The following is a 23,653-nucleotide window of genomic DNA, read 5'->3' as shown; positions in this document are numbered from 1 at the left end:
ATTTATGTTCCTTTATCTTGAGTTCCTTTAAATATTGATGTATCAAAAGCCTTTGGGGCTAGACTTGAATGAATTAAAATATTATTTGCTTTGTGCATTTGAAATGAGTTGTTTCTCCTTCTAAAATCAAGCATTTAGCTTGGTAAAGCTTGGTCGTATGAGTGAATCCACGATTAGCGACGTGAGCAAGCTCCATTGCCCCTGGTTGAGCGAATCCCAGGTTATCTATTCCACTCTCCTCGATACCCTTGAGTCTGTCCTGCATCAGTCACTGTCACATTAAAACCCTTTAGAACATAAACTAACCCACCAGAATTCCATGACCATACCAAGAAGGCGTCGCATTAGTGCTATAGTTAACGTTGCAACAGGATTACATTCAAACATTTGAGTTCCAGATGGGGACTGGGTTTTGTGAACCGGGTTTCGTGCTTGTGTTGCCCATGATGGTATCTCCCTTCACTTGTGCGGACATTCTTCATGAGTTTGGGGAGATACGGAGGATGCAACCGTTCCATAATTATTTGGTGGCACGACGGCTTGGTCCTACATAACCCAAAAACGAAAGGAAAAAAAATTTATGCTTGTTAGAATTGCGGAGACATCGATAATTTAAATTTAAAGATGTCAGCGGATATTTTGGACAGTGCATTGTGCACCACCGTTTTTCACATCAACAAGTTGTAGCTTCAAAGCAAACTAATTCCTCAGGCTTTTAGCTTAACACAATCAGAAGCATATGATGTTTTCCAACATGCTGATAACGTCTTCACAGTTATTTCTGTTTCTCATAACTAATAATAGGATGCAACTGTTTGCAAAGATGGACGTTCAGTGGCGACGAGGAGAGATTAAAAATGATGACCTGATAACTATGTGACGGTTTCAAATCGTCATGTCTCTTAACTTTTGTCTTCCCCCTTGACACTGGCATTACTATAAAATTGGGGAAGAGGAGAGAAAATATAGGAGAAGCCTATGCATCTGTGATAATTTCAAATTGTCATACCTCTTAACTCTTTATCCTTTTTCCCCTTATGGGTTACTTTAATCCGAAATTGTTATTTCACTTGCAAGTTACACGAGATAGTACATTTGATGCATAGGATATTTTTATACTTGTTTAATTTTTATCATGCACCTAGCTAACACCTAGTTTCCTTGACTAGTGGTTTTTATTTGGAGTGATTTCGGTTTAATTTTAACATGTATCTAGACAATTGCAAAATATCATACCTGATGGTAGTTGTCCCGTTGAATCATGGACGGGATATTTTGCTGCTGCTCCTGCATAAGGGACTGTTGTTGTAATGGCTGCTGATGTTTCTGCAAGTACATCAGATGTTGTTCCTGAAGTTGCTGTTGTTGATGAGGTTGCTGAATTTGCGGCTGCAGATGAGGTTGCTGAATTTGCGGCTGTTGAATCTGGAACTGTGGACTAAATTGCTGTTGCGTCTGTAGTTGTTGCAATTGTTGCTGTTGATAAGATTGTTGCTGTTGCATCTGAGCATAATATTGTTGAAGTTGTTGCTGCTGAAGCTGATACTGTTGCAACAAGACCTGCTGCTGCTGTTGCGGCTGTTGCTGCTGCTGTGCTTGATGCATCTGTTGTTGTAGAAGAAATAGCTGCTGCTGCTGGTAGTAATAATATTGCCACATCTCATTATATGCTTGGCTGTTCTGCATGCCGTACTGCACGTTGCCTAAAACGGATGATTGGGACATCTGTGGAGGAACAGATTGGACAGGCAACTGAGGCTGAGATGAAGAGGCATAATTTGGCGCCTGTACATTCTGCATAGGCCAAGCATTAGGTGCCATTACATTAGTGGGAGTGGCTGCTGCTTGATATCGATTATGATCCTGGCTGCCTTGCTGAATTTGCGAGCTCTGTGAGGACAAAGGTTGAGGGGGTTGACCTAGAATCCCAGGCATTGGACGACCCGTTTCAGCTTGTGGGTATTTTTTAGGAGAAAGTGGCTTCTGCTGATACGAGTTTCTTTGTAGACGTCCCCTAAAGCCAAATTTGGAATCTCTACGAACTTTACCAGAATGATTATTCCGACGCCAGTCACCATAACTATTTACAGCTGGCTGAGAAGGCATTTGCATTGGCATAGGACTAACCACTTCATTTCCAGCTGTTTCTAAAGCTCTGGTATTTCTTGGGCTGTAGTCTTCATTAGATTTGCAATTGCTCTCTAGCTTCCTTTCATTTGAAGTATTGGTTTCTTGAGAAGTTTCACGCTTGTGAAAAATGGAGGGTATTGAATCCGGATTCGTATTCTCCTGGGAGCTTAAGAAAGACTCTCCAACGACAGTGGCTTCAGGTCTTGTTCAGGCTTGTTGTCAATCTCTCGATGAACATCGCTCCTGTCTGTGACTTCTTGTGAAGATTCTACAGTTTCATTCCCTTCAGCAACTTGACATTCTAATTCAACAGATGATGCCTTTGGTTCAGTAGTATTTTCTCTGGGCTCCTCAGGATTTTCTGAAGATACCTGTTCCACTTTTACTAAACCTACAGATGACAGATTTGCTTCAGGTTTATCATCTCTCGGTTGTGTTGGTTGCTCTCTTGAAATTTCTGGAGAAGGTAGTTTCAGTGTCTGAATGTTTTCAGGTTGGCTTGACTGAAGGTTGTCGGAGGTAATCTGCTCAAGCTGACTTCCCTGTGATGGCATATCCTGGTCCAACGTATGATCAGTTCCTTCCTGGCCAGACTCGATACTATGATTGTCTGGCAATAACGATTTGCTGTCAACAGTGTCATGCAATGGGAGCACAATCAAGGAGTCAGAACTAAAATCTCCAGATGGCTGCTGAGGCATAACAACCAAAGCTTCCTCCGTTTCTCTAGCCAATTCCAAAGGTTTTCTAAATGTAGGTTTCTGATGAAAAAAAGCAGTCCTTGTAGAGTATGGGAACAGTCGCACATGCCGAGTCCACACCTTTCTTAATTCATGGATGGTTCCATAAAGGTCAACAAACTGTTTCCATCATATACAAGTCAGAACCAAAGGAACTTGATGAAATGGCATATAGTAAATCTTTACACTAAATTACAGACTTCCCAGAGATTGAGTGAAATTGCCGAACCACCATACCATATTTCCCTCAAATTACAAGAAATTACGATATGGAGAGGCAGAAAGCAACACGTAGCACCTTTTCCCCTCAATCTATTATTTTTCGAAAGACCAGAAATGACAGTATCAACATAAGATCGAGTTGAAAGAGAAATTTTCACCTCTAAATATAAACTTGAAATATCCTCTGCATCTTTTGCATTCAGACAATCAGATACACCTGACTCTGGAGAGATTGCTTTGGCGACAATAGAGTCTACCACATTTAGGTGTTGCTTCCCCCCATGCATACTTGCGAAATTTATTAACTCCTGAAGACATAACAATCAAGCAACTTTACATTTTTGTATCGAAGTTAAACTTTTATCATGATGATATAATGAGCAAAGGTTTAACATATTGAAGCATAGATTCAAGTTTTAGTCCAGACTATGTATTTCTACAACAGGTCCATTCATGATGTGGAAATGTAAATATTCATAAGGTGCTAAGAGAAGAGAAATACCTCTAGAAGTGATTTGGAATAAGGCAAGTGTTTGATGCCATCTATCAAGACATCTCTGGCAGCATCTGCATTATCAGTCATCTGTGACAGGAAAGCAAGGAGATGTCGATAATCATATTAAAGTTGGCCACCACATTCATGTACTATAAATAAATGGAAAATTTCCTCAAAAGTCAAATACTAAGGGGACAATGCAAGCATATAGAGAAACAGAAATTCATATATCAACGAGTTCATAAAAGGACCACCATTGTGTGTTGCATACTACTTTGCCTATCCATACAACAAACCAAATCATTTTTGGAACGAGGACTTATATTTTTATAAGCACAGGAGAGCTGCATTTTCTTTAAGAAATACTATAATAAAACATGGATACTTACTAAATAAGCCTAAATGGCATTAAGTACTTTAAACTAAATAGAGGGGGAGTTGAAACTGGAACCAAATCTTGTCGCAAGTAATTGCTACCACCCCAATGCAGATATGGACTTTCCTGTGTTCATATATTACGTACCATGTATATAAGTCGAGAAAATTGAACATATAAAATAGCAAGTGTATGCATCTTTTTCTTCTCTGCAGCCATTTCTAGCGCTTCTTTGTATGTATTGGAAGCTGCCGTGATATTTCCCTGATAATGTAGGAAAAGCATCAGCATGAGTTGGTCCTCATTCTTAATCAAGACAATAAGTACGAGTAATATTTCCATTTAATTGATGAAAGAGCTGATTGCATACCATACGTTTTTCCATATTAGCCTTTGACATAACATTCTTCACAAAACAGGAATCTGATTCTGTATTGCAATGAAGAAAAGCAGCACGGGCACCAGATACATCTCCAGTTTGCTCCTTAAACCTGGAACTGAAAAGATGAATCACCGACACTCTCTGCAACGAACATACGAGGATGGCCATAAACATCGCCAGTCATGTACAAAGTAATCGAGTCAAGGCATCCTATAGAGAGCAGCAATTGAGCAAGTTTCAGAACATCATAAACTTGTCACACAATTGCTAACACTAAGTTTTAGAGAAAAATTATAGTACAGAAAATTTAAATAGTACTGCTCGAAGTTGTCCACAACATGATTGCATGACGAAAATATTTGACAGTTGAGATTACTCCAAGTATAATGATTGTTTTCTAACCAAAGAAATCCATATAATCCAAACCATAATGAGTTTCCAGTGTATCCTTAGTTCCTTACATAAAAGAAAATTAAACCCTTGGCTTTAATCGCCTGGCAACCAGTAAGGTGACCGATGAAGTCATTATTTTATAACTACCTTTGAGGAGGAAAAAACAATTAGTTTTAGAGTTGATTATGTGATGGCTGAATAGGTAAATGCTACCCAAAAATTAATCTTAGCCAAACAAGTTTAGGATCTAGTATTTTTGGAAAGCCCATGACATGTCCCAACATTCACATTTTCAAGAAAAGTGCCTCATCTCCTGGTCCATTTCATGCTATGAAGGTTCCAGCTTCAATTATTAAAGATGATACACCGAAAAATATAACTCGGTACAATTCCTCAGCGAACCGGCAGTAGACGATTATCCTGTAACTTCCCAATGTTATGGTCTTTAGTGTTTGACTAATCACGACATTGTAGCACAAAATACAACTCACCTAAAACTTGATGCATAGTTTCAAGTAAAAATACCTTTAGAAAAATTTGGGTTGCTCGGTCAAGAGCATAGTTTGCAATCTCTCTTCCTCCGTTAATTTCCATGAAATCCACATAACGCATCCAAAACTCAGGGTAATTAGCACAGGGAATCAAGCATCTCTCGTAAAATTTTACAGCCTACACACAATAGATGAAAGGGGGTTCAGATAACAATAAAAGAGACGCAGGGGGCCAAGGCCATGTAAGCAAAAGAAATTGTAGAACCATACCGAATCAAAATCCCCTTGCATCTCAACAAAATCCAGATAGGAATGCCAATTCTCCAACTGACCCACATCAAGTGGCTTCACATGGAAGTAAGACCTCCTTATATTGCTCTCGTAAGTGCCAATTTTTCCTTCTAGTTGACATGCTTGCTGATACAACTGCTTTCCAGTACACAAGTACTTTTCCAGTGCTTTACGCCTGTCTAAGCCATTTTCTGCATCCAGCAGGTCTTTGACAACAAGGGCAATTTCATGATCCGTATAAAATGTAGGGACTTCGCTACCAACCACTGCTTCAGATTGCAAATCTTCAGTAGAATTACTGTGGCATTTCATCTCCCCTTCACACAAGGCAGCCAACTTCTTCAAACTGATGAGAAAATGAAACCGATGCCTTGTAAGAATAACATCTAAGTGGTTCAACTAGAAGGGCAAAAAAGACACAAAATTGTAAATGGTACACTCCACAAGCATAAAAAAAATCTATGTCAGTTGAAATCAACTATAACAGAAAACCACACATTGTGGTAAACTGTCGATTATCATGCAAACAAGGTCTTCAGAAAATTAATGGTAATACCACCGAACAATAAGAAATTAAATGAAAGAGCACAAACTAGATCTAGAGTTATGATTTCAAGGTTTCCTCCTTTCTTTTTAACTCCAAAGAATCAATGCAAGATATACCTTTCATAATACTGGTGCAACTTTTTGGTAGGAAATCTTAGAGCTTGGATGTAAATCTGTGCCAGTGAGCTCCATTCCCGCTGAGAATACTCAAACTCAATGTACTTGTCCCACAGAGTATGGCATGCGTAATCCTTTCCAACAAACGACATGCCTCGTTTAAATAATCTGTCAAAGAATTTCAAAGTTTTAAACTTGTAAACAATAAACACTGCCTAAAAACATGCAAGATAGCTGAAAATTTCTACTAGTTCAGATGACTATAACCGACAAGGCGTATCAATGATTCAACTAGTTCAAAATTTATAGCTGAATTTTGTTACGGAAGCGATTTGATATTACCTGCGAATATCAGACGGGTCTTCGAAAACAGACATACTGAAGTTACAGTAGTCCACCCACAGGGGAACAGAGTAAGTTGCTGCCTGCACCGCCCGCTCGAAAACTTCAACAGCCTTGTCAACACTGCATAAGCGGGTCTTGTGATCGGCATACCTCCTCCAATATCCATGGCAGAGCGGAAACTCGGACAAGAAAGAGTCGTAAACAGAGGATATTTTCTCTATGTCATCCTGCACATAGTTTCACAGCCAAAATTCACAAAAATAAAACATAAAAATTAAGAAAATTTACGAAATTAGGAGAGAAAAGAATGCTATTTGCTTACAGAATATGTGTTTTCCATCTCTGAAATGAGTGAAGTCCAGTGATCAAAGTCGAGTGAGACTCCATCAAAATCATCCGACGGAAAACCTGAATAATTTGAGCGGTGCATTACTTCAGCATTCAGAAAGCAGCTCAGTGGCTAGAGTAACCCCTAGAGGAACCATAGTGTGTGTGTGTGTGTGTGTGTGTGTGTGTAGAGAGAGAGAGAGAGAGAGCGCGTTTACCTGGAGAGTCTGACTCCATGGGCTGAGGCTCCGATTCGCAATTGCAAGTCCGCATAGCCAAAAAAATTGATGTATGTGATCGGTGAGAAGGAAGGGGGAGGTAGTGACTAGCGAGGCTTGATAGGGAGGAGACGGCTGATAACAGGCGACGGAGGTGGAGGAGGATATTTGGTAACGGTGGTTTGATTCAACAAATTAAGATTGTTCCGTGAATTATTCCAGTACCCCGTAAAACGTTGATTTTCATGTGAGACACCACATTTATAAATTTTTTTTGTCGGAGAAAAAAAAATGGCTTAAGGAGTTATAATAATCTCGAGTAGCATATGCTTCACATTTTGTGTGTAAAAATAATTTATTTTTATTTTAAAATGGAAAGGAAAAAGAGAGAGAAAAGAAATGTGAATTGGAGAGAGAAGTTTTTTTTTTTCAAAATTAGAGATGTTAGGATCACTATTGGGCAAGGTTTTAAAAAATACTAGGTGCTAGTCGGACGGTGGGCTGGTGCCTAGCACCTAAACGGATTTAGATAAATTTTTTGTATATCTTGTAAATAAATACATATTGACACTTACAAAATATTATACTTGTATGAAATTTGTGGATAAGATAATAAAAGAATGATAAAATGCAAAAAGAGTATCCAACAAGTCCAAAATTTAAAAACACATTAAGCATATATGTCATATAACCATAGTGAGAAGTATTGTAGAATGACACATGTATAATAAGTTTACAATTTAAAACCAAATAAAATGCAAAATAATAGGAAAATAAGGAAATATAGTAATGTAGATATGATTTTTTTTATTTTTTATTTAAAAAAAGTCAATTTTTCCAACCAATTTGCAAAAAAACACCTCGGGGTCACCAAGGCCTAGGCGCCGTCTATGCCTTTTTTTAGAACACTGCTATTGGGTGAGGCTTTAAAAAAAAGGGTAAAATTTAGTTTGCTTAAATTTACTCTACTGTTCATGATTTTGTTTTGTGGTAGAAGACAAAATTGTCTTTTTACCTTATTTTGGTTGACAATGATAGTTCTATTAATATAGTTTAGAGATTTTATTAATGGAACAATATTTGGCTACTCAAAGATGATTAGGAATTCCTACTCAAAACTCTTAGTGTTTTAATCACATAGCTTTGTGCTTATGATCAGAACCTTTCATACTATGAATCACACTGTAAAGATCATCTGTACAAAAAAAAATTAAAACTAAGGTTATTTAGTTAATCTATTGTAGCAAATACATAGATGATTTGTAATGCTTTTACCAATACCGTTAATTTGTTTTTAAACAGTTTGATGACTAACGACCTTAGTTTTAATTGATTTCTTGCAAACACGATCTTTATATGGTGATTTATAATATGAACAGTTCTTATTATAAACACGAAATTCTATAAATAGACAACGAACAATTTTGATAAATTTTGAGTAGGAGTTCCTACTCATCTTTTGTAAGATCCTGCATCGCCCAGGGGTATGGATCATGTAAGCCTTATATGTATATTCATATATCTACCTAGCACGAGGCCTTTTCAGAGCTCAGTGGCTTCGAATTCCGTAGGAACTCCGAAGTTAAGCAAGTTCAAGCGAAAGCATTCCCAGGATGGGTGGCTCACTGGGAAGTTCTCGTGTGAGTTCCTAGAAACAAAACCGTCAGGGCGTGGTCGAGGTCCAAAGTAGACAATATCGTGCTACAGTGAAGTTGAGCCTGGGATGTGGTGAGGGCCAGGGGGATGTGACAATTTGGTATCAAAACCAATCCATGACCAAAAGTGTGCCAATGAGGACGTTGGGCCTCTAAGGGGGTGGATTGTAAGATCCCCCATTGCCTAGGGGTGTGGATCCCTGGTCGGGACCCAAAGCGGACAATATCGTGCTACAGTGGAGTCGAGCCGGGGATATGGTTAGGGCCAGGGCCTAGATGTGACAATTTGGTATCAAAGCCAATCCCTGGGCGAAAGTGTGCCGACAAGGACGTCGGGCCCCTAAGGGAGGTGATTGTAAGATCCCGCATCGTCCAGGAGTGTGGATCATGTAAACCTTATATATATATTCTCATCTCTACTTAACACGAGGCCTTTTGGGAGCTCACTGGCTTTGGATTCCATCGGAACTCTGAAGTTAAGCCATTTGGACTAGAGCAATCCTAAGATGGGTGACCTCCTAGGAAGTTGTTCGTGAGTTCCCAGAAACAAAACCGTGAAGGCGTGGTCGAGGCCCAAAGCGAACAATATCGTGCTACAGCGGTCGAGCCTGAGATATGGTGGGGGTCTGGATCAGGATGTGACAATTTGGTATAAGATCCACTCTGCTGTTTGGTACGAATGTGCCGGCGAGGACGTCGGGTTCCCTTTAAGTGGGGTGGATTGTGACATCCCGCATCGACCAACGAAGAGGGGGTGATGTGCCTTATATGTACATGCCCACCTCCATATAGCACGAGGCCTTTTGGGAACTTACTGGCTTCAGATTCCATCTGAACTCCGAAGTTAAGCGAGTTTGGGCTAGAGCAATCATAGGATGGGTGACCCACTGGGAAGTTGCTTGTGAGTTCCCAGAAACAAAACCGTGAGGAAATGGTAAGCTCAAAACGGACAATATCGTGCGGAACCGATCTGGGATGTGACATCTTTAAGTAGCCAAATATTATTTTTAATGTAGTTTGGATAACCATTTTAGATAAAAAGCCCACTTAATACAATTTTAAACTTTTTATAATACAAATTGCTCAAATTGAAACCTCACCTAATTCAAAAACCACTTACAAATTGTCACATCACGGCCCGGGCGGGACCACTTCCCGGGCCCGACTCCACCGTAGCACGATATTGTCCGCTTTGGGCCCGCAGCACACCCTTACGGTTTTGTTTTTGGGAACTCACACGAGAACTTCCCGATGGGTCACCCATCCTGGGAGTGACCTCGCGCGCTACTCGCTTAACTTTGGAGTTCCTACGGAACCCGAAGCTAGTGAGCTCCCAAAAGCCTCGTGCTAGGTAGGGATAGGAATATACATATAAGGATCACTCCCCTGGGACAATGTGGGATGTTACACAAATTTTAGGATAAAATATTGCAATAACTTCCATCTCTTTTAATTCAAAATTCGCATTTAATTCCATTTTGCCTGACTAATACGAAACTAGACAATACAAAGTGGGATTTTTTAAAACTTGTTACGCATCATCATGTGTTTCAATTTATCTAAATGCATCACATCATTGATTTAAAACAATAATTGAGTCTCACTTTGTTCTTTATGAATTACAAAAAGTATCGCTTCGGCCTATAATTTGTTTAAGAGCATATTCCAAAAGGAAAAAGAAAAAAAATTAGAATCCTATGATGTGAGTAATGCTAGGTAAACCAAAATTTTAAATTAAATTTGCAAATCATACTAATAGAAAATAAATACGTTAATCAATAATTAACAATCTAATTATCAACAATCATGTCATATATTTACAAATTTGGTCTAAATAGTGGCATTACCTCATGAAATTTGTGTTAGTGTGACAAGAATTTTAGGAACAAAATGGTTGAAGTTCTACTTTTCGTTTTTGACTAGCTAATCACGCCACCTCCTACGTTGTTGCTGTTGCTGAATCACCAATACACTAGATTTGCAGCGAAATTCCGCCGAGGAAAGCATGTCGCCGATAACCCCAAGCTCCGGGAACTCACTCCAGTCCTCAAGACCCAACGTCTGAGGGCTTTTCACCTTATATCTTCTCCCGACGATGAACAGGTCGTATTCATCGTCGTCCATCAACGACCGTATTTTCCTTGTCGTTCGAGTCCCATCCTGTACATTCTCTTTCACGTAACTCACATACCCTATACTCTTCTGCTTTACTTCCTTCAACATCTCATTGTCCTGCACCCACTCCCATTTGTTGTGACTCTCTTCGTGGTCTGATGCGTCCACCAGATGAATCACCGTCAGGCTGATGCACGCATCCTTCACCATCCGTTTCGCGAAAGTAAGCGCCTCCCTATCGTCTTTCCCTCCGAGAAAAACCACCGCAACTCTATACCCTTCAGCTGAGGAGTTGGTGCATCTTATGTGACCACGGTTCACAAGTATGGCAACCGAACATGGCGCTGTTTTAAGTACCCTACGATTGAGATCCCTTACGTTTTGGTTTTCCGACTCAATAGACCCGTCAGAGGTCGACCACTTTCGATGAAACGGAAGGATTATGAGCGACGTGTCCTTGTCGAGCGCGAGGGTGCATATGTCGTCGTACATGTATTGGGGAGGAGAGACCGCTGTAAATACATTAACGGAGACAGCTCCATCGTTGTCTCTCATAAACTGAGTAAACGAACGGATGACATTATCGGAGTACGAGTAGTTGGAGAGGTCCCACTTGTGTATATCATGGGCGATGAAGACGGGCATGCTTCGGGCAACTAGCTCGATGAGGTGAAGGACGTAGAGGGTGATGGAGCTTTCTCGAGTAGGGCATGCGGCGTCGAGAAGGTTGATGATGGCGGGGGTGTTATCGGCTCTGTTGATGCACGCAAGGATTCGTAGGTCGGAATTGGGTTTGTCATTCATAAGGTTTCTTTGTTGGTAGCCGGCGTATTTTATCTTGGGATCGTACAAGAGCATCACAAGAGGTGGCACAACAATTGCACTAAATACGACGGTGAACATCATATAATTAAAGACCCCATGAACAATAATCTGCGCATAAGGAAAAACATGGGAACTAGTATTAATATCAGTGAGGCTGCCTATTAGTAATTATAAAGATTAATGTGCAAATGCGTGAACGTGTGACAATAATAATGCGTGGTTTGTTACGAATTAAATTAAATTAAAATAAGTATTTGGATGTTATAATTAAATTGACTAGATTAGTAATGCCATATCGACATGTATGTATTATTAATTAATATGAACTTAAACTTACGTACCCAAGTGTCTCTAGCAATGGTGTATCCGGCTACCTCGACAACGCCTTTGCTGGTCATTACGAGTGCTAGTGTCACAGCATGCTTGAGAGGCATCTTGCAACACAAAGGAGTCACCAAAGAGGCCACAAATTTGCTCAAGAAGATCACAAGAGTGATGATTGCTGTGGCACGAACTGCCGTTTGGTCACCATCAGGCACCTCCTGTTGTACAACCACCCTCATCATGGAAGTCGTCACAAAAACGGGCATAAAAACCCTATTGACCATAAAGTCAAGCTTTCTGACCAGTGTAGCTCCCAGTGGGGGCCCATCTGGCACAGCCAATCCCAAGATTAAAGGGCCCACTACAATGGACAGACGAGCTGCATGGGAAATCAACCCAGATCCAAAAACAGCCAGCAGGATTATTAATATGTACGAGTCCTTAACGGATTTGCCCTCCGGTGTCTTTCTCACCATCCACAACATAACTGGACGACAAACGTAGTATACAAACAAAGTGAAGACTATCATCACCGTCAAGTCGATTAAGGGCTTATCCGGATTTCGCTGCATGACTGTCATTAAGGTTGAAACACCGGTGAGTAAAATGCTGGAGAGGTCACTGACAAGTGCCGATGATAATGCGAGCCGGCCGAGCTCAGAGTTTAAGATTCTGAGCTCGGTGAGGAGGCAATGGATGACGGGGGATGGAGACAGAGAGTGCATTGATGTTATGAAAAGAAGCTGAACTATTTCATCGGCTTGTAAGGACCACTGGAAGGTGAGGATGAGAAGGGTTGCAGTGGCGGCAATTAGTGGAACTATCAAGGTTAAAGCACCGGTGTAGATGGCCTTTCTTCCGGTTTTGTATACTAATCCGACGTCCATTTTTACTCCAAACAAGAAGGTGAAGAGTGTGTAGCCAGACAGTGATATTATGTTGAGTACTTCTTGATTAGCAAAAGGAAATATGGGATTCAAACTGAAGCCACGACTAGAATGTCGGACCACTCTGTCAAGTCCTAAATCACCAAGGAGTAATCCAGCCTGGAGGGTTCAGCCAAAATAATGTTAATGTCACTAGTAATTACTTAATGCACTCATAACATTGATAAGACAAATTTTTGTTTTATCATCTATCGCTCCAAGAAACTACAAGAGCGGAGTCCATTTTGTAGCGATAGATGCCTATAATTATACCACAAAATGAGATTCTGCTCCTTGTAGTGATCAACCTCACAAATTCCACTCCTCAAGCCCGCATGGTGAGTCACTACTATTTCTTTCTAAAGATAACCACGGTAATGGTGAGAAATATTTAGACAATTAGAACATGCCTATGAACGACTATCAACCATTAATGTAATGTATTATGTGAAATGTACTATAAGACTCATATGCATCTACGACTTTTATCCGATACATGGTACGTACCAGAAGTTGTGCGGCAAACACCGGGAGGCCAAACAACTTGAGAAACAAATGGGTGAGTTGGGTTACAACATAGATGAGAGTAATTTCAAATTCCAGAATTGGGAGGGTGTAGTTCTGCAGTCGAAAGGTGAAATGCACAATCCCAAGCGGGTCTTTAACATGCACCGGCCAAGAATCTGATTTGTTCCACAAGCCAAGCGAATTAACGTGAGGCGGAAACACCGTGCATATGGTCACCGGATCGGTCATCCTCTTCTGCATTCCTGTTTGATCCGGTGTCACCGCACTAAAGATCCAGAAGGCAGTCACTACAACAATAAGAAGTAGAGGCGATGACATTCTGGCTCAATCAAAACTGAGAATATCCGAAAGTATCACCAGATCAAGAGCTTATCGTCGAGAGAAAAATTGTATTTGGTTAATACATGGTTGCTCAGAGAAACACGAAAGAGGAGGACAATCCAAAATTATTATTTTTATATATCGTAATTATAGACGCAACATTAGTAATTAAGCAGCTGGTTTTAAACGAGTGGTTGTTTTTGCTTCAGCATATAGGAAGAAAACTGCCTTTAAACAAGATTTCAACAGAGTAACATTCACAACCAGTTGCTTTTGACCGTCTGCATGCAATTTATTTTATAGAAGTGGTTAAGTGGTTGTTTTCACCACGAAAACAATTTTCGGTTCCTTGTGTGACTAGTTTCTTCTCATCTAAAAGTTCTCATAACAAAATCTGAGAGTTTACTCAGGCAAAGCCTATCTGTATATTATTAAGTGGAAGAAATTTATTAGGTCAATCTGATAGATAAAATCCTCGTTAAGATTATTTGTTCTACAAGTATAAGGTATGAGTAATGCTATGTAGACTAAATTTGTAAACTAAATGACGTATTACTAATAAGAAATAAACACGTTAATCAACGTTTAAGTAATAACTTAATTATTATTCCCTCATTTAGTTTACAAACTTCTTTGTCAATTTCTATGTCATTTAGTAATTAATTATAAAGGAGCAGATCCGTGATACCAATTTTTTTACATAGCTTTTTACACAAGTTTTTGTGGGATGCATTCCTATGTGTTTTAGGCCTGAACCATCTATCTTTTAGAAGATCATTTATAGATCATTACTACAATTAGACAATCCAAAACCATTACGATATTCACTTGGAGTGAAGAAAATGAACGAATACAGTTTTGGTAGACAAAATTTTTGAGGAAAGACCTAAAAGATAGACGATTTGAATGCTTGAAATACATTTACAAAATGGACTCCGTAAAAACTTGTGTAAAAAATATAGTACCACGAATTGGCTCCCATTATAAACTATATCTTAATCTAATAAATGAAAAACTTTAATAATTACAAGCGAATCCATCTTGCAATATGTGGACAAAATTACCCTTAATTTAACCTAACAACGGAGTATTTGCAATGGTATTCTTTAAGTGCTCGATAAAAATGTCTCAAAGAGGCTAACATTGACAGTTGATTGTATTTCCCCATCCCACAAAGAAAAGTTCAACAAAAAACAAAAAACTTAAGTTCCGGCCTCCAATTAACTAAAATATTAAATTTAAATTTTACTAATTTAAATATTTCAAAATAAGTGAACAAACAAGAAAAAATATATTCTTAAAAATCCGATGTGATATAACACATAACACTATATTTGGATAGAGAAATATTACAAATGAATTTTAAAATGATGAAAATTGAAATGACGGAATCTTATTTTCTAAAATTTGTTAATTTTTTTGTTTGGTTAACCAAAATAACAATGAAATTGAATATGAATTTTGTTATTTTTAAACTCCTAATTATAAAAATTAGGAAATGACACTTATTTATATGGAATTTAAACTTGAGAATTAAAAGTTTTAATTTTTTTTTTTCAGGTGAAAATTTTAAATTTTTATATTTATGACTTTAAATAATAAATTATTACAAATTAATTTATAAATTTTGATTTTTATTCAAATTTTAAATTTTTTTGTCGCATTCAAACATACTGTAAAAATAAATGTGACATCCAGCTCAGCTGAGCTGAACCACCGCAAGAAATCCCAATGATTTGACCTCGAATCGCAAACCCCGCACGTGGACGGTGGTCATGGATCCAAATTATTTGCCGCGAAATAGTGAACTACACTCTCGCGTTCCTCTCACTGTGCCCTCGAGGCCATAAAAGCAGAAACAAGAAAGCAGAAAAAAGCATAAAGCAGAAAGCAGAAAGTAGAAAAAAGCAGCAAGCAGAAATTACAAAAATGGCGACTCTCTCACTCTCCTCCGCGTCACCACGGAAATTCTCTCTCTGCGGCGTCAGCAGCAGCAGCACTACCACCTCCAAATTCTCCGCCTTTCAACCGAGGCCGGCCAAGCTCTCTTGTCTTCTTCTGAGATCACTCCACCGCAACCCTCTCAGGTAATTTCGTAATTTCACTCCCAAAGCTTCAGATATCAATCGAGCTCTGCATGCAACGCCGTCGTTTCTGGTTTTTGGGCAGAGTTTCGATTGGCGGAAAGAAGGAATTCATGGCGATGAAGGGTAAGAGGAGGGGATCGGGTGCGATGTGTTACGCTGCACCTCTTTCTGTCAACAGCCTCCAGTGGATCTCCACCATTTCTTCTGCGTAATTCTTTTTCTCTCTCGCTTTCAGTTTTTTACATATGAGCCCTCGAGAGCATTGAACTTTAGTAAAAACACTTCAAGCTCAGTACTTTAGAAAGAAAAATCCAGCTGACTTTGTAATGGGAGAAGGGTGCCAAAGAAATTTCAAAACGAAGAATCAATTAGGGCATGACAATTGATAAAGGATAGGGTTTTTTTGTAATTTTTTTAAATCCAATTGAGCTCTTGAAGTGTTTTGTATAAAAATAATAGTTGTGGGGTGTTTTTCTAATTTATCTTTCGAGGTTCCACGAAAGTTTTCTACCTTCGGTATTGAGATGTTGGGCGAGATGGATTAATGCTTTAATGGGTGTTCAAATTTCTCACATTTCCAGGGTTCTGTTGCTTGTAAAAGGGACTGCTGTTCAGAAATCATTTCTTGTTCCCTTATTTCTCCTACAAGCGCCAGCTACCGTCGTCTCATGGATTAAGTAAGCATTTCAAGAAATTGGGTTATTTTCTTCGTTCTGTTGTGTTTTATTGCTAGAAAGTTTTTTTCTTGGTATGCTGTGGAGAACGTTTGCGGTCTGAGGTTAAATGTATAAGTTGGCTGACATTCATGAGTTTGGCTTGCAGGGGTGAATATGGTATCTGGGCTGCCTTCCTAGCCCTTCTTGTTCGTCTCTTCTTCTTTATTCCTGGTAGGTTCTCTTCTAAACTCTGATTCCTTGGTTTGAGTGTAGGCTTGACAATGCTAAACGGGGAGTGTTTTCTGGTTTTCTCACTCAAAGCTAACTTGGCAGAGTTATCTGGGTTTCTCAAATAATAGTTTCTAATGTCGGCATGGTTAGTTAACTATATTGGTTTTATTCCATTAGGGGGAACAACCCATTTATTGTAATATACCCGTCTTTGCTCACTCTTATAGTATTTGAAGATGCCCTTATTTTCAGTATACTAACTTTTTAAGTTTTTGAACCATGTCCGGATCGTAGGTAGAAAAGAAAATGTGAAATTAAATGTGTTGATTTGCTACTTTGCTCTTCTCTAAATCTTGGTTCTGTTTTCTACTAATTTGAATTGAGGTGTGTTAATATAGTGGTGTGGTTGCCATTTCAATTATTCTCTGTCAATTAATATTATACATGGTCTTATTTTGTTCTTTCTTAGCGGAACTTGAGTTGCCATTGACAGCATTCCTCCTGGTGATTGTGGCTCCTTACCAAGTTCTGAAACTAAGGTGCGCAAATGCATTGTTTAAGACCAACTTTGCCCAGTTATCTGTGATTTTCTCGGTTCTAATGTTTCAATTTGTTCCGTTGGCAGGGGAAGACAAGAAGGTGCTATTATTTCACTGGTCATTGCAGCATATTTGGCTTTCCAGCACTTTTCACGAATAGGAAGCTTGGAGAGATCATTTGACCGAGGTTCAATTATTGCTAGCTTAGCCATCATTTCTATCACTGCTTTGTCATGCTTGTTCCTGTTCTGAGTTTATTGTAAATAAGGAGTAAGTCTGATAACAGTTATTAGTTACCTTTCATTTCCCTGTTATATTGTGTAATATGTCATCTGATTTTGTACTCTTGAATAATTCGTATTTACAGTAATAAAAGAGATTATCAGCTCAGAGGCAGGTTGTTGCCCTTCATTTTCAATCATAATTTTATGATGCCAAGACACATCAAATGGTTTACTTTAGACCATTGAGATACATTAACATGAATCAATCTTTGTGCATTGTGCATTCTGTTTCGTGTTTGATAAGTTAGCAATCAAGTTGATCTTCCCATGCGCACAAGGATTGTCCTCTTTACTTGTTCTCATATTTTTCTTTTGGAGTGTCTTAACCCCTCGTTGCTGGAGGTGGTTTTTGGAAAGCTTTACTTTTAAGTAAAGTGATGCCATTTTTGGGATGCGGAGATTGCACCATGCATTGGCATGGTGCAGAACTGGGTCGGTTACCTAGCCATTTGAATGCACGAAATTCTGTTAATTGTTTTGATGATTATATTGGAATCTATAATGAAAGTAAATAATATGAATTAAGGAAAATTTTATTGTTGAAATAACTTGTATCAACATTTTGTAAGTAGCAAATTAAGAAGAGCTTAGGTATCTGCTGTCTTCATCTTCCAAGAGAGTAGGGAACAAGTTATGTAAATTTCTTATGTGTTTGTTGATAAGAGGAAATATACTGTATATTTGAATACATCGAGTCTTGTGTAGTATCTAATGTGGTATGACAGATAAGACATAGGTCATTCCATTGGTTACATCCATTCTTTCTAGTTAGGTCATTAATTTTCATTACTAGACCTTTTACTGTCATATATCTATCTATGTGTTACTCATTGGTATCGTAGATATAATGCACTAGCTAATATCATGTAGTAAGCATTTTATCGGTTTATAAATAAAAGAAGTGCTGAAGCCTGGTGACCTTAACTAATAATTTATTACTAAAACTGCAGATAAAGGACCTATATGTCTACACGTAAAAGAACCTAAAAAATATCTATGCTTTTTCTGTCCTTAGGCTTAATGGTCAACTATTGGGTGTACATAGATGAAGTATGGCAGTAATTTAAATGGTGAGGAACAAGGCCTAGCGATAACATAGTAGCTCATTTTGATCTCAGGGCCTCATTGAACTTTATGTAGGATGCTGGCAAATGAATGGTTTGCCATCTAACTGCAGATAGAATAGCTGAAACTTAGTTTCCCTTTAGACATAATTTTCTGCGAGAAATGACCCCAAGATCCCAGTCATGATGAATAGCAGTAGCATGCAAGATGAGATAGAGGTTGCTGAGTTCGGGGACTCTGTTGGCGAGTCACCATAAATTGTTGATCCTCCACCTGGTGTAGCAATGCTTGGGGTGTATGGGGATGTTGTTGTTGGTGGTGTTGTTGACATCGTTGGCGTTGGTGGTGTCATTGTTGTTGGTGGTGAGTTCATGCTGAATTTGCAAAGTAGAATTAGATTTATGTTTTACTTCATGTATTTATAAATGAAGTTGGAGGTAGGGCTATGAAAGGTTACCTGGTTGATGATGAGGAAGATGCAAAGTGACAGCTACCAGTACCTGCAATTTGGCAGAGCAAGGAGTTCAGTATTTATTCAAGCGTACATATAACAAGAACAGCAAGGTCAGGAATTGAATTTGTTAAGTGGCGGATCTGAAACTTTTGGAAAAAGAGCTAGGGAGCTATAGATATAAGTTATATCGAGTTATACGTTCAGAAAGCTATTTGCAATTGAAATAAATGGAGAGTTCGTTCAGTGTTTCTTTCTTTGATAAGTGAAGCTTTTAGGGCAAGTGATAAGCTTGATAAAAACCAACTTCTAGAAATGTCTTACTTGGGTCAGTGTTGGTGAGTTGAGCTGTTCCACCGAAATTGCAGCTGGTAGGAGATGGGTTCTTCTGATAGTAGTCGTTGAAGGCGTAGGAAGCATGATCGTGAAGAGTGTTTGGGTTATAACAGCTTCCACCTTGATTAATTGCTGAACAGTCTGCACCTCCATAGCCACAAGCATAATCAAGAGCTACCTGCAAGGCGTTTTGTGAAGCAGATTGGCTTGCAATACACCAAGTACCACCTGATGATGGAGTTGTGGTGGGAGTTGTTGGGGATGATGGAGTTGTGGTGGGAGTTGTCGGGCTCAGGGGCGGGGTCGGGGGTATTGTGGTTGGAGTTGTGGTTGGTGATGGTGGGGATATTGTCGGGTTCGCAAATGGTGTGGGAATTGTTGGGCTCAGGGGCGGGGTCGGTGGTATTGTGGTAGGAGTTGTGGTTGGTGATGGTGGGGATATTGTCGGGTTCGCAAATGGTGTGGGAGTTGTTGTTGTTGGACTTGGATTGACAACGGGAATATCATCGAGCTGGGTAGTATACACCGAAGATGAGGAAACTATATGTTTTTCTTGATTCACTTGCGTTTTGCTTTGGTGGGTTGCTTCCAAAGGAGGATTCTTTGGAACACTTGAACCTGAAGATATGAAAAGCATGGTAAGTTATTATTCTTTCATTGAAATAAATGGAAAATTTGAGTTTAATGGATAAATTTGAAAGAGTTATCAGATTTGAGTTAAAAGAGCATGCTAAATGCTTCTTGTGCGTGCATATAATCTTGTTTCCTATGCTTGGATCATATGCAAAGGAGGTGGATTAGGGAACTTCATGTAGTTTTGACTCGAAATTGTCGCAAGGCGTAGAGGTGTGCTTGATGATCACATACTTTCGAAACAAGAAGAGACTGGTTTCCGAATCCAATGCTCGTTAGAAATAGTAATCTTAATCTCTTCATAAATCCATAGACATGAAGGAAACTTGATGATCATGTCAGGAAATGAGCAAAGCCGGGTTGGTGGTTGGAAGGTTCGTGTTGAAACACACGGAAGAGAAACAGAACCAGGCAGAAATGGAGACTAACGAAATTCAAAATTACCTGAACTAAAGAAAAGAAACAAGAAAAACAACGCAGAATGCCGAAGCGAGCCAACTCCCATCGCTCCTAGTTACTTCTCTTCTTCTACACTTCTCTGTTTGCAGGTTGTTGTGATTGCAGGTAATCTCCCGGGCTCGAAACAATGATGCAGAAGCCAAGATATACTACACAAGAGGAACAGCAATGATGGAGGTGTTGCGAAAAAGAAGAGTTTACGTCCTTTCTGTGCATATATATTTTATATATATGTGGAGGAAGAATCATGGCTTTCTTGGATCGAAGAGAGACGAAAAGAGAGAAGAGAGGGAGAATATAGAAAACTTGAGAGAGGAGGAATTGGGTAAGTTGGATATTGCAAGCAAGAGATGGTTGCCAAAAAAAGAAAAGTGGGATGAAATTGGGAAAGGCAAAAAAGAATGATCTCCTGGGATTTAAATCTCATGTTTTGGTTTCTAAATAAATCGGGAATCTATGCTGCAGAATCTTGTTTTTTGTTTTTTTACCTTTTTGTTTTGGATCACCGGAGCTCGGGGATCAATGGATCCAGGTCATTGAAATTTGATCTAACGGCTATAAGTATTGTAAGTTTTAGACGAGCTCCCTGTTTGTAGCCGTTGGATCAAATTTAATGGCCTGAATCCATTAATCCCCGGGCTCTAGTTGCACAGATCCGGAGAGGATCTGTGTTCTTTGTTTTGTGCTCTTCTTTCTACTGTTTTTGGGGGTACTTTTGTTTAGTTTGGTTTAGGTGGTTGTGTTTTTATTTTTCATGGCACTGAATCAAAAAGTTAAAGTTGTCGAGGGAGGAGTTTATGAGTGGCATATGGTGGTCTGTAATCGAGAATGTTGTCTCCTCCTGGTCGATTTTCTTACTTCATTTAAAATTTGATAATCCTTAGCTTTCTCAAAGAACAAGTTGCGCTTGTTTGTTCTTGGCAAAAGGAGAAACTTGGCCTTAATATCCACCCTTGTGAACTCAATGAACGATATTTTACTTCTCGAGTGTGTAGGAGGAGCACATATGCTCTAGTCAGTGTACCTACTGACTACGCTTATGTATTTATTGAGCACGGTTAATCATGCTTGTTATTTATTAGGCACGTACAATCCTTTTAGACATCCCATCATGCCCATTGATGCGTCTTTTTCTTGTTATGTATCAAACTCTCGAACCTACGAAAGGACACATTTCGGTTTCTTGCTCTTTCTTTTGAGGTTAGTGTGGAGTTTCGGGACAATTAAGGTTCATCTCCTTAAAACTCCAACTAAAAAGTAATGCAAACCCTCCATATTTGGAATCGGACTTACTTTGAATTCCTTGAAATAGCAATGATAAAAGCTAAGCAATGGCTTGGTCACAAATTACAGCAAAATTTGGGTATGGAATTAAAAAAGCACAAAAATATATACAAACCCACATTGCAGGGGAAAGCGATATTATATCCTAACCTAAACTACGAGAAGAGGAATTTGAACTTGGGGTGACAAGGGAGGAGCGTAATGCTCTAGTCAAATTGCCTATTAACAATTAATGCAGGAATTGATCATAACAAGACAAATTGCCTATTAACAATTAATGCAAGAATTGATCATAGCAAGAGTCATATTTTGGCCTTTTGATTAATTGCGGCGCTTCAATAATTTGCAAAGAAGGGCAGCAGTCATTACACCACCCGCAGACATCATGAGCACGGAAGGCCAACGCATCCTTGAACGCTGCGATGGCATTGGGTTTGAGGGTTCTACTGGCTCATCCGCTTCCTCAAATGGCATTGAGTTTGAGGGCTGTGATGGCTGGCTCGCTTCCACAACCAGTGCCCGGTCTGAGGATTCTGGTGACTCCCTCACTTCTCGAATTAGGCTTGGGTGTGACAGTTCAGATGGCTCGCCAGTTTCCACGGTTGGCATTGGGAAACGGCAAATGGGACACAAGTGACTGATCCCTAGCCATCGTACAATGCAATCATGATGATAAAGGTGTAAGCAGGGCAGGCGAGTAAGTACCTTCACAAGAGTACTAGTTGAAGCAGCTTCATCATGGTCAAAACCCAAAAAACCCTTCATGCAGATAACACATGACGACGCCGTATGATCTTTATCTTCCAAACAAAGATCAAGTGGTTTTAGTTTCTCCAAACCCTCAATGGATGATTTAGTAGCAGGAGTAAACTTGAGCCTATGTAATTCCAGACTCGCATCCGTTATCATGACCACGTGACGAATAGGCCTCGAGGAGACGGCGAATCCAACCTGCAGAGATATCTTCTTAATGTATTCCGGCTGCAGCCTTTCCGGGACACCCAACATTTCCCCCAGACATCCAGCCAGTTGTTGTTTTACATACACACTCTTTTCTTCATCAGATAACAGCTTGAAACGAGAAAGAGAAACCCTAATTGGTTTTTCACCTACGAAGTATTCTTCTCCAAAAGTAACGTCTCTTGGAAAAGAAGCAATTGCATCTTCTGAATCAACCAAACCAATCACCTTGAAGAACTGCAATTTGATACGAACCGCGTCGTTATTGTCATTGCTTTCCAGTACCTCCGCTAGGGATTCGCTTGTACTCTCCGGTTCCCGTGACCGGACTTGTATGTAGCGCCTAGATATCTGAGACATAGTATTATAGGCACCAACTATTAAATTAACATAGAGAATTTAACGAAGATATATAGTATGGAATTATGGATGGGTAATGCTAGGGAGACTCAATTTAGAGGAATTTAATATAATTTTTCAAACCTAGCTTGATTTACAAGAAAAGAGGAATTTATTTATTATTTTTGAGAAAAGTATGGTGGAAGAATTTGATTACACGATAAGAACTTGTACTTCTCTCCCAAATCGATATAGAAATTAGTTTAGTGTCAATAAGAACTTGTATTTCTTTCCAAGGCAGTCATGCAGTTTTTGTCTTCAACTCTTTACCTTGTTTTGCACGAATAATTAACCCTAGCTAATACTGTTGACCTAAAAAAAAAAAAACCTAATATTATTTTTCTTGTATATGATTCATCACATGCAGCTAAATGTTGTCCTTCATATCATGTATTTGAATCATGCTGTCCTATTACGTTGCTGTCATTCAAATAAAATCCTAAGGATTTATGATGCAGAAGCAATCTCTTGTTAATTCAGCGGCAGATAATATGCAGAAGA

General features: G+C 39.2%; 4 protein-coding genes across 4 annotated transcripts; 1 reads left to right on the top strand and 3 right to left on the bottom strand.

The window, feature by feature from the left end:
* Positions 1 to 1,230: 1,230 nt before the first annotated feature.
* On the bottom strand, positions 1,231 to 7,302 carry LOC103951237 (pre-mRNA-processing factor 39-2). Its single transcript, XM_009362556.3, is given in 12 exon segments — positions 1,231 to 2,299; positions 2,302 to 2,990; positions 3,251 to 3,400; positions 3,595 to 3,675; positions 4,112 to 4,228; positions 4,335 to 4,487; positions 5,265 to 5,408; positions 5,501 to 5,867; positions 6,185 to 6,352; positions 6,527 to 6,756; positions 6,852 to 6,937; positions 7,075 to 7,302. Coding segments are annotated over 12 exon segments (3,273 nt in total). The 5' UTR covers positions 7,094 to 7,302.
* Positions 7,303 to 10,652: 3,350 nt separating this feature from the next.
* On the bottom strand, positions 10,653 to 13,765 carry LOC103951336 (cation/H(+) antiporter 4-like). The gene is made up of 3 exons (XM_018648408.2): positions 13,427 to 13,765; positions 12,011 to 13,039; positions 10,653 to 11,777 (listed from the first exon to the last, which is right to left on the bottom strand). Exons 1-3 carry the CDS (start codon positions 13,763 to 13,765, stop codon positions 10,653 to 10,655), a joined length of 2,493 nt encoding a protein of 830 aa, XP_018503924.2.
* A 1,825-nt stretch (positions 13,766 to 15,590) lies between these two features.
* On the top strand, positions 15,591 to 17,671 carry LOC103951240 (cold-regulated 413 inner membrane protein 1, chloroplastic-like). Its single transcript, XM_009362563.3, has 6 exons — positions 15,591 to 15,855; positions 15,938 to 16,063; positions 16,437 to 16,532; positions 16,678 to 16,742; positions 17,212 to 17,281; positions 17,368 to 17,671. Exons 1-6 carry the CDS (start codon positions 15,698 to 15,700, stop codon positions 17,531 to 17,533), a joined length of 681 nt encoding a protein of 226 aa, XP_009360838.2. The 5' UTR covers positions 15,591 to 15,697; the 3' UTR covers positions 17,534 to 17,671.
* A 762-nt stretch (positions 17,672 to 18,433) lies between these two features.
* LOC103951239 (mucin-2-like) lies at positions 18,434 to 21,375 on the bottom strand. The gene is made up of 4 exons (XM_009362562.3): positions 20,495 to 21,375; positions 19,406 to 20,035; positions 19,088 to 19,130; positions 18,434 to 19,004 (listed from the first exon to the last, which is right to left on the bottom strand). The coding sequence occupies exons 1-4, from the start codon at positions 20,553 to 20,555 to the stop codon at positions 18,770 to 18,772; spliced, it is 969 nt and encodes a 322-aa protein (XP_009360837.2). The 5' UTR covers positions 20,556 to 21,375; the 3' UTR covers positions 18,434 to 18,769.
* Positions 21,376 to 23,653: the final 2,278 nt, after the last annotated feature.

The sequence above is a fragment of a genome, unplaced genomic scaffold (genome assembly GCF_019419815.1).
Source record: "Pyrus x bretschneideri cultivar Hongxiangsu unplaced genomic scaffold, Pyrus_bretschneideri_v1 Contig33, whole genome shotgun sequence".
In the NCBI taxonomy this organism is placed as follows: Eukaryota; Viridiplantae; Streptophyta; class Magnoliopsida; order Rosales; family Rosaceae; genus Pyrus; species Pyrus x bretschneideri.
Note: the sequence above shows the minus strand (reverse complement) of the source record. Positions and strands in the feature narration are given on the sequence as shown.

Bases quoted from the DNA above. Each gene is read 5' to 3' on its own strand.
- LOC103951336 (XM_018648408.2), bottom strand. From the start codon at position 13,765: ATGTCATCGCCTCTACTTCTTATTGTTGTAGTGACTGCCTTCTGGATC. The intron at 13,040-13,426 runs GTACGTACCATG...TGAACCCTCCAG, and splicing joins TGTTTGCCGCACAACTTCTG to GCTGGATTACTCCTTGGTGA. The intron at 11,778-12,010 runs GTACGTAAGTTT...CCTTATGCGCAG, and splicing joins CCATTGCTAGAGACACTTGG to ATTATTGTTCATGGGGTCTT.
- LOC103951240 (XM_009362563.3), top strand. From the start codon at position 15,698: ATGGCGACTCTCTCACTCTCCTCCGCGTCACCACGGAAATTCTCTCTC. The intron at 16,064-16,436 runs GTAATTCTTTTT...TCACATTTCCAG, and splicing joins ATCTCCACCATTTCTTCTGC to GGTTCTGTTGCTTGTAAAAG. The intron at 16,743-17,211 runs GTAGGTTCTCTT...GTTCTTTCTTAG, and splicing joins TCTCTTCTTCTTTATTCCTG to CGGAACTTGAGTTGCCATTG.
- LOC103951239 (XM_009362562.3), bottom strand. From the start codon at position 20,555: ATGGGAGTTGGCTCGCTTCGGCATTCTGCGTTGTTTTTCTTGTTTCTT. The intron at 19,131-19,405 runs GTAAGACATTTC...GCCAAATTGCAG, and splicing joins ACTCACCAACACTGACCCAA to GTACTGGTAGCTGTCACTTT. The intron at 19,005-19,087 runs GTAACCTTTCAT...TTGCAAATTCAG, and splicing joins TCTTCCTCATCATCAACCAG to CATGAACTCACCACCAACAA.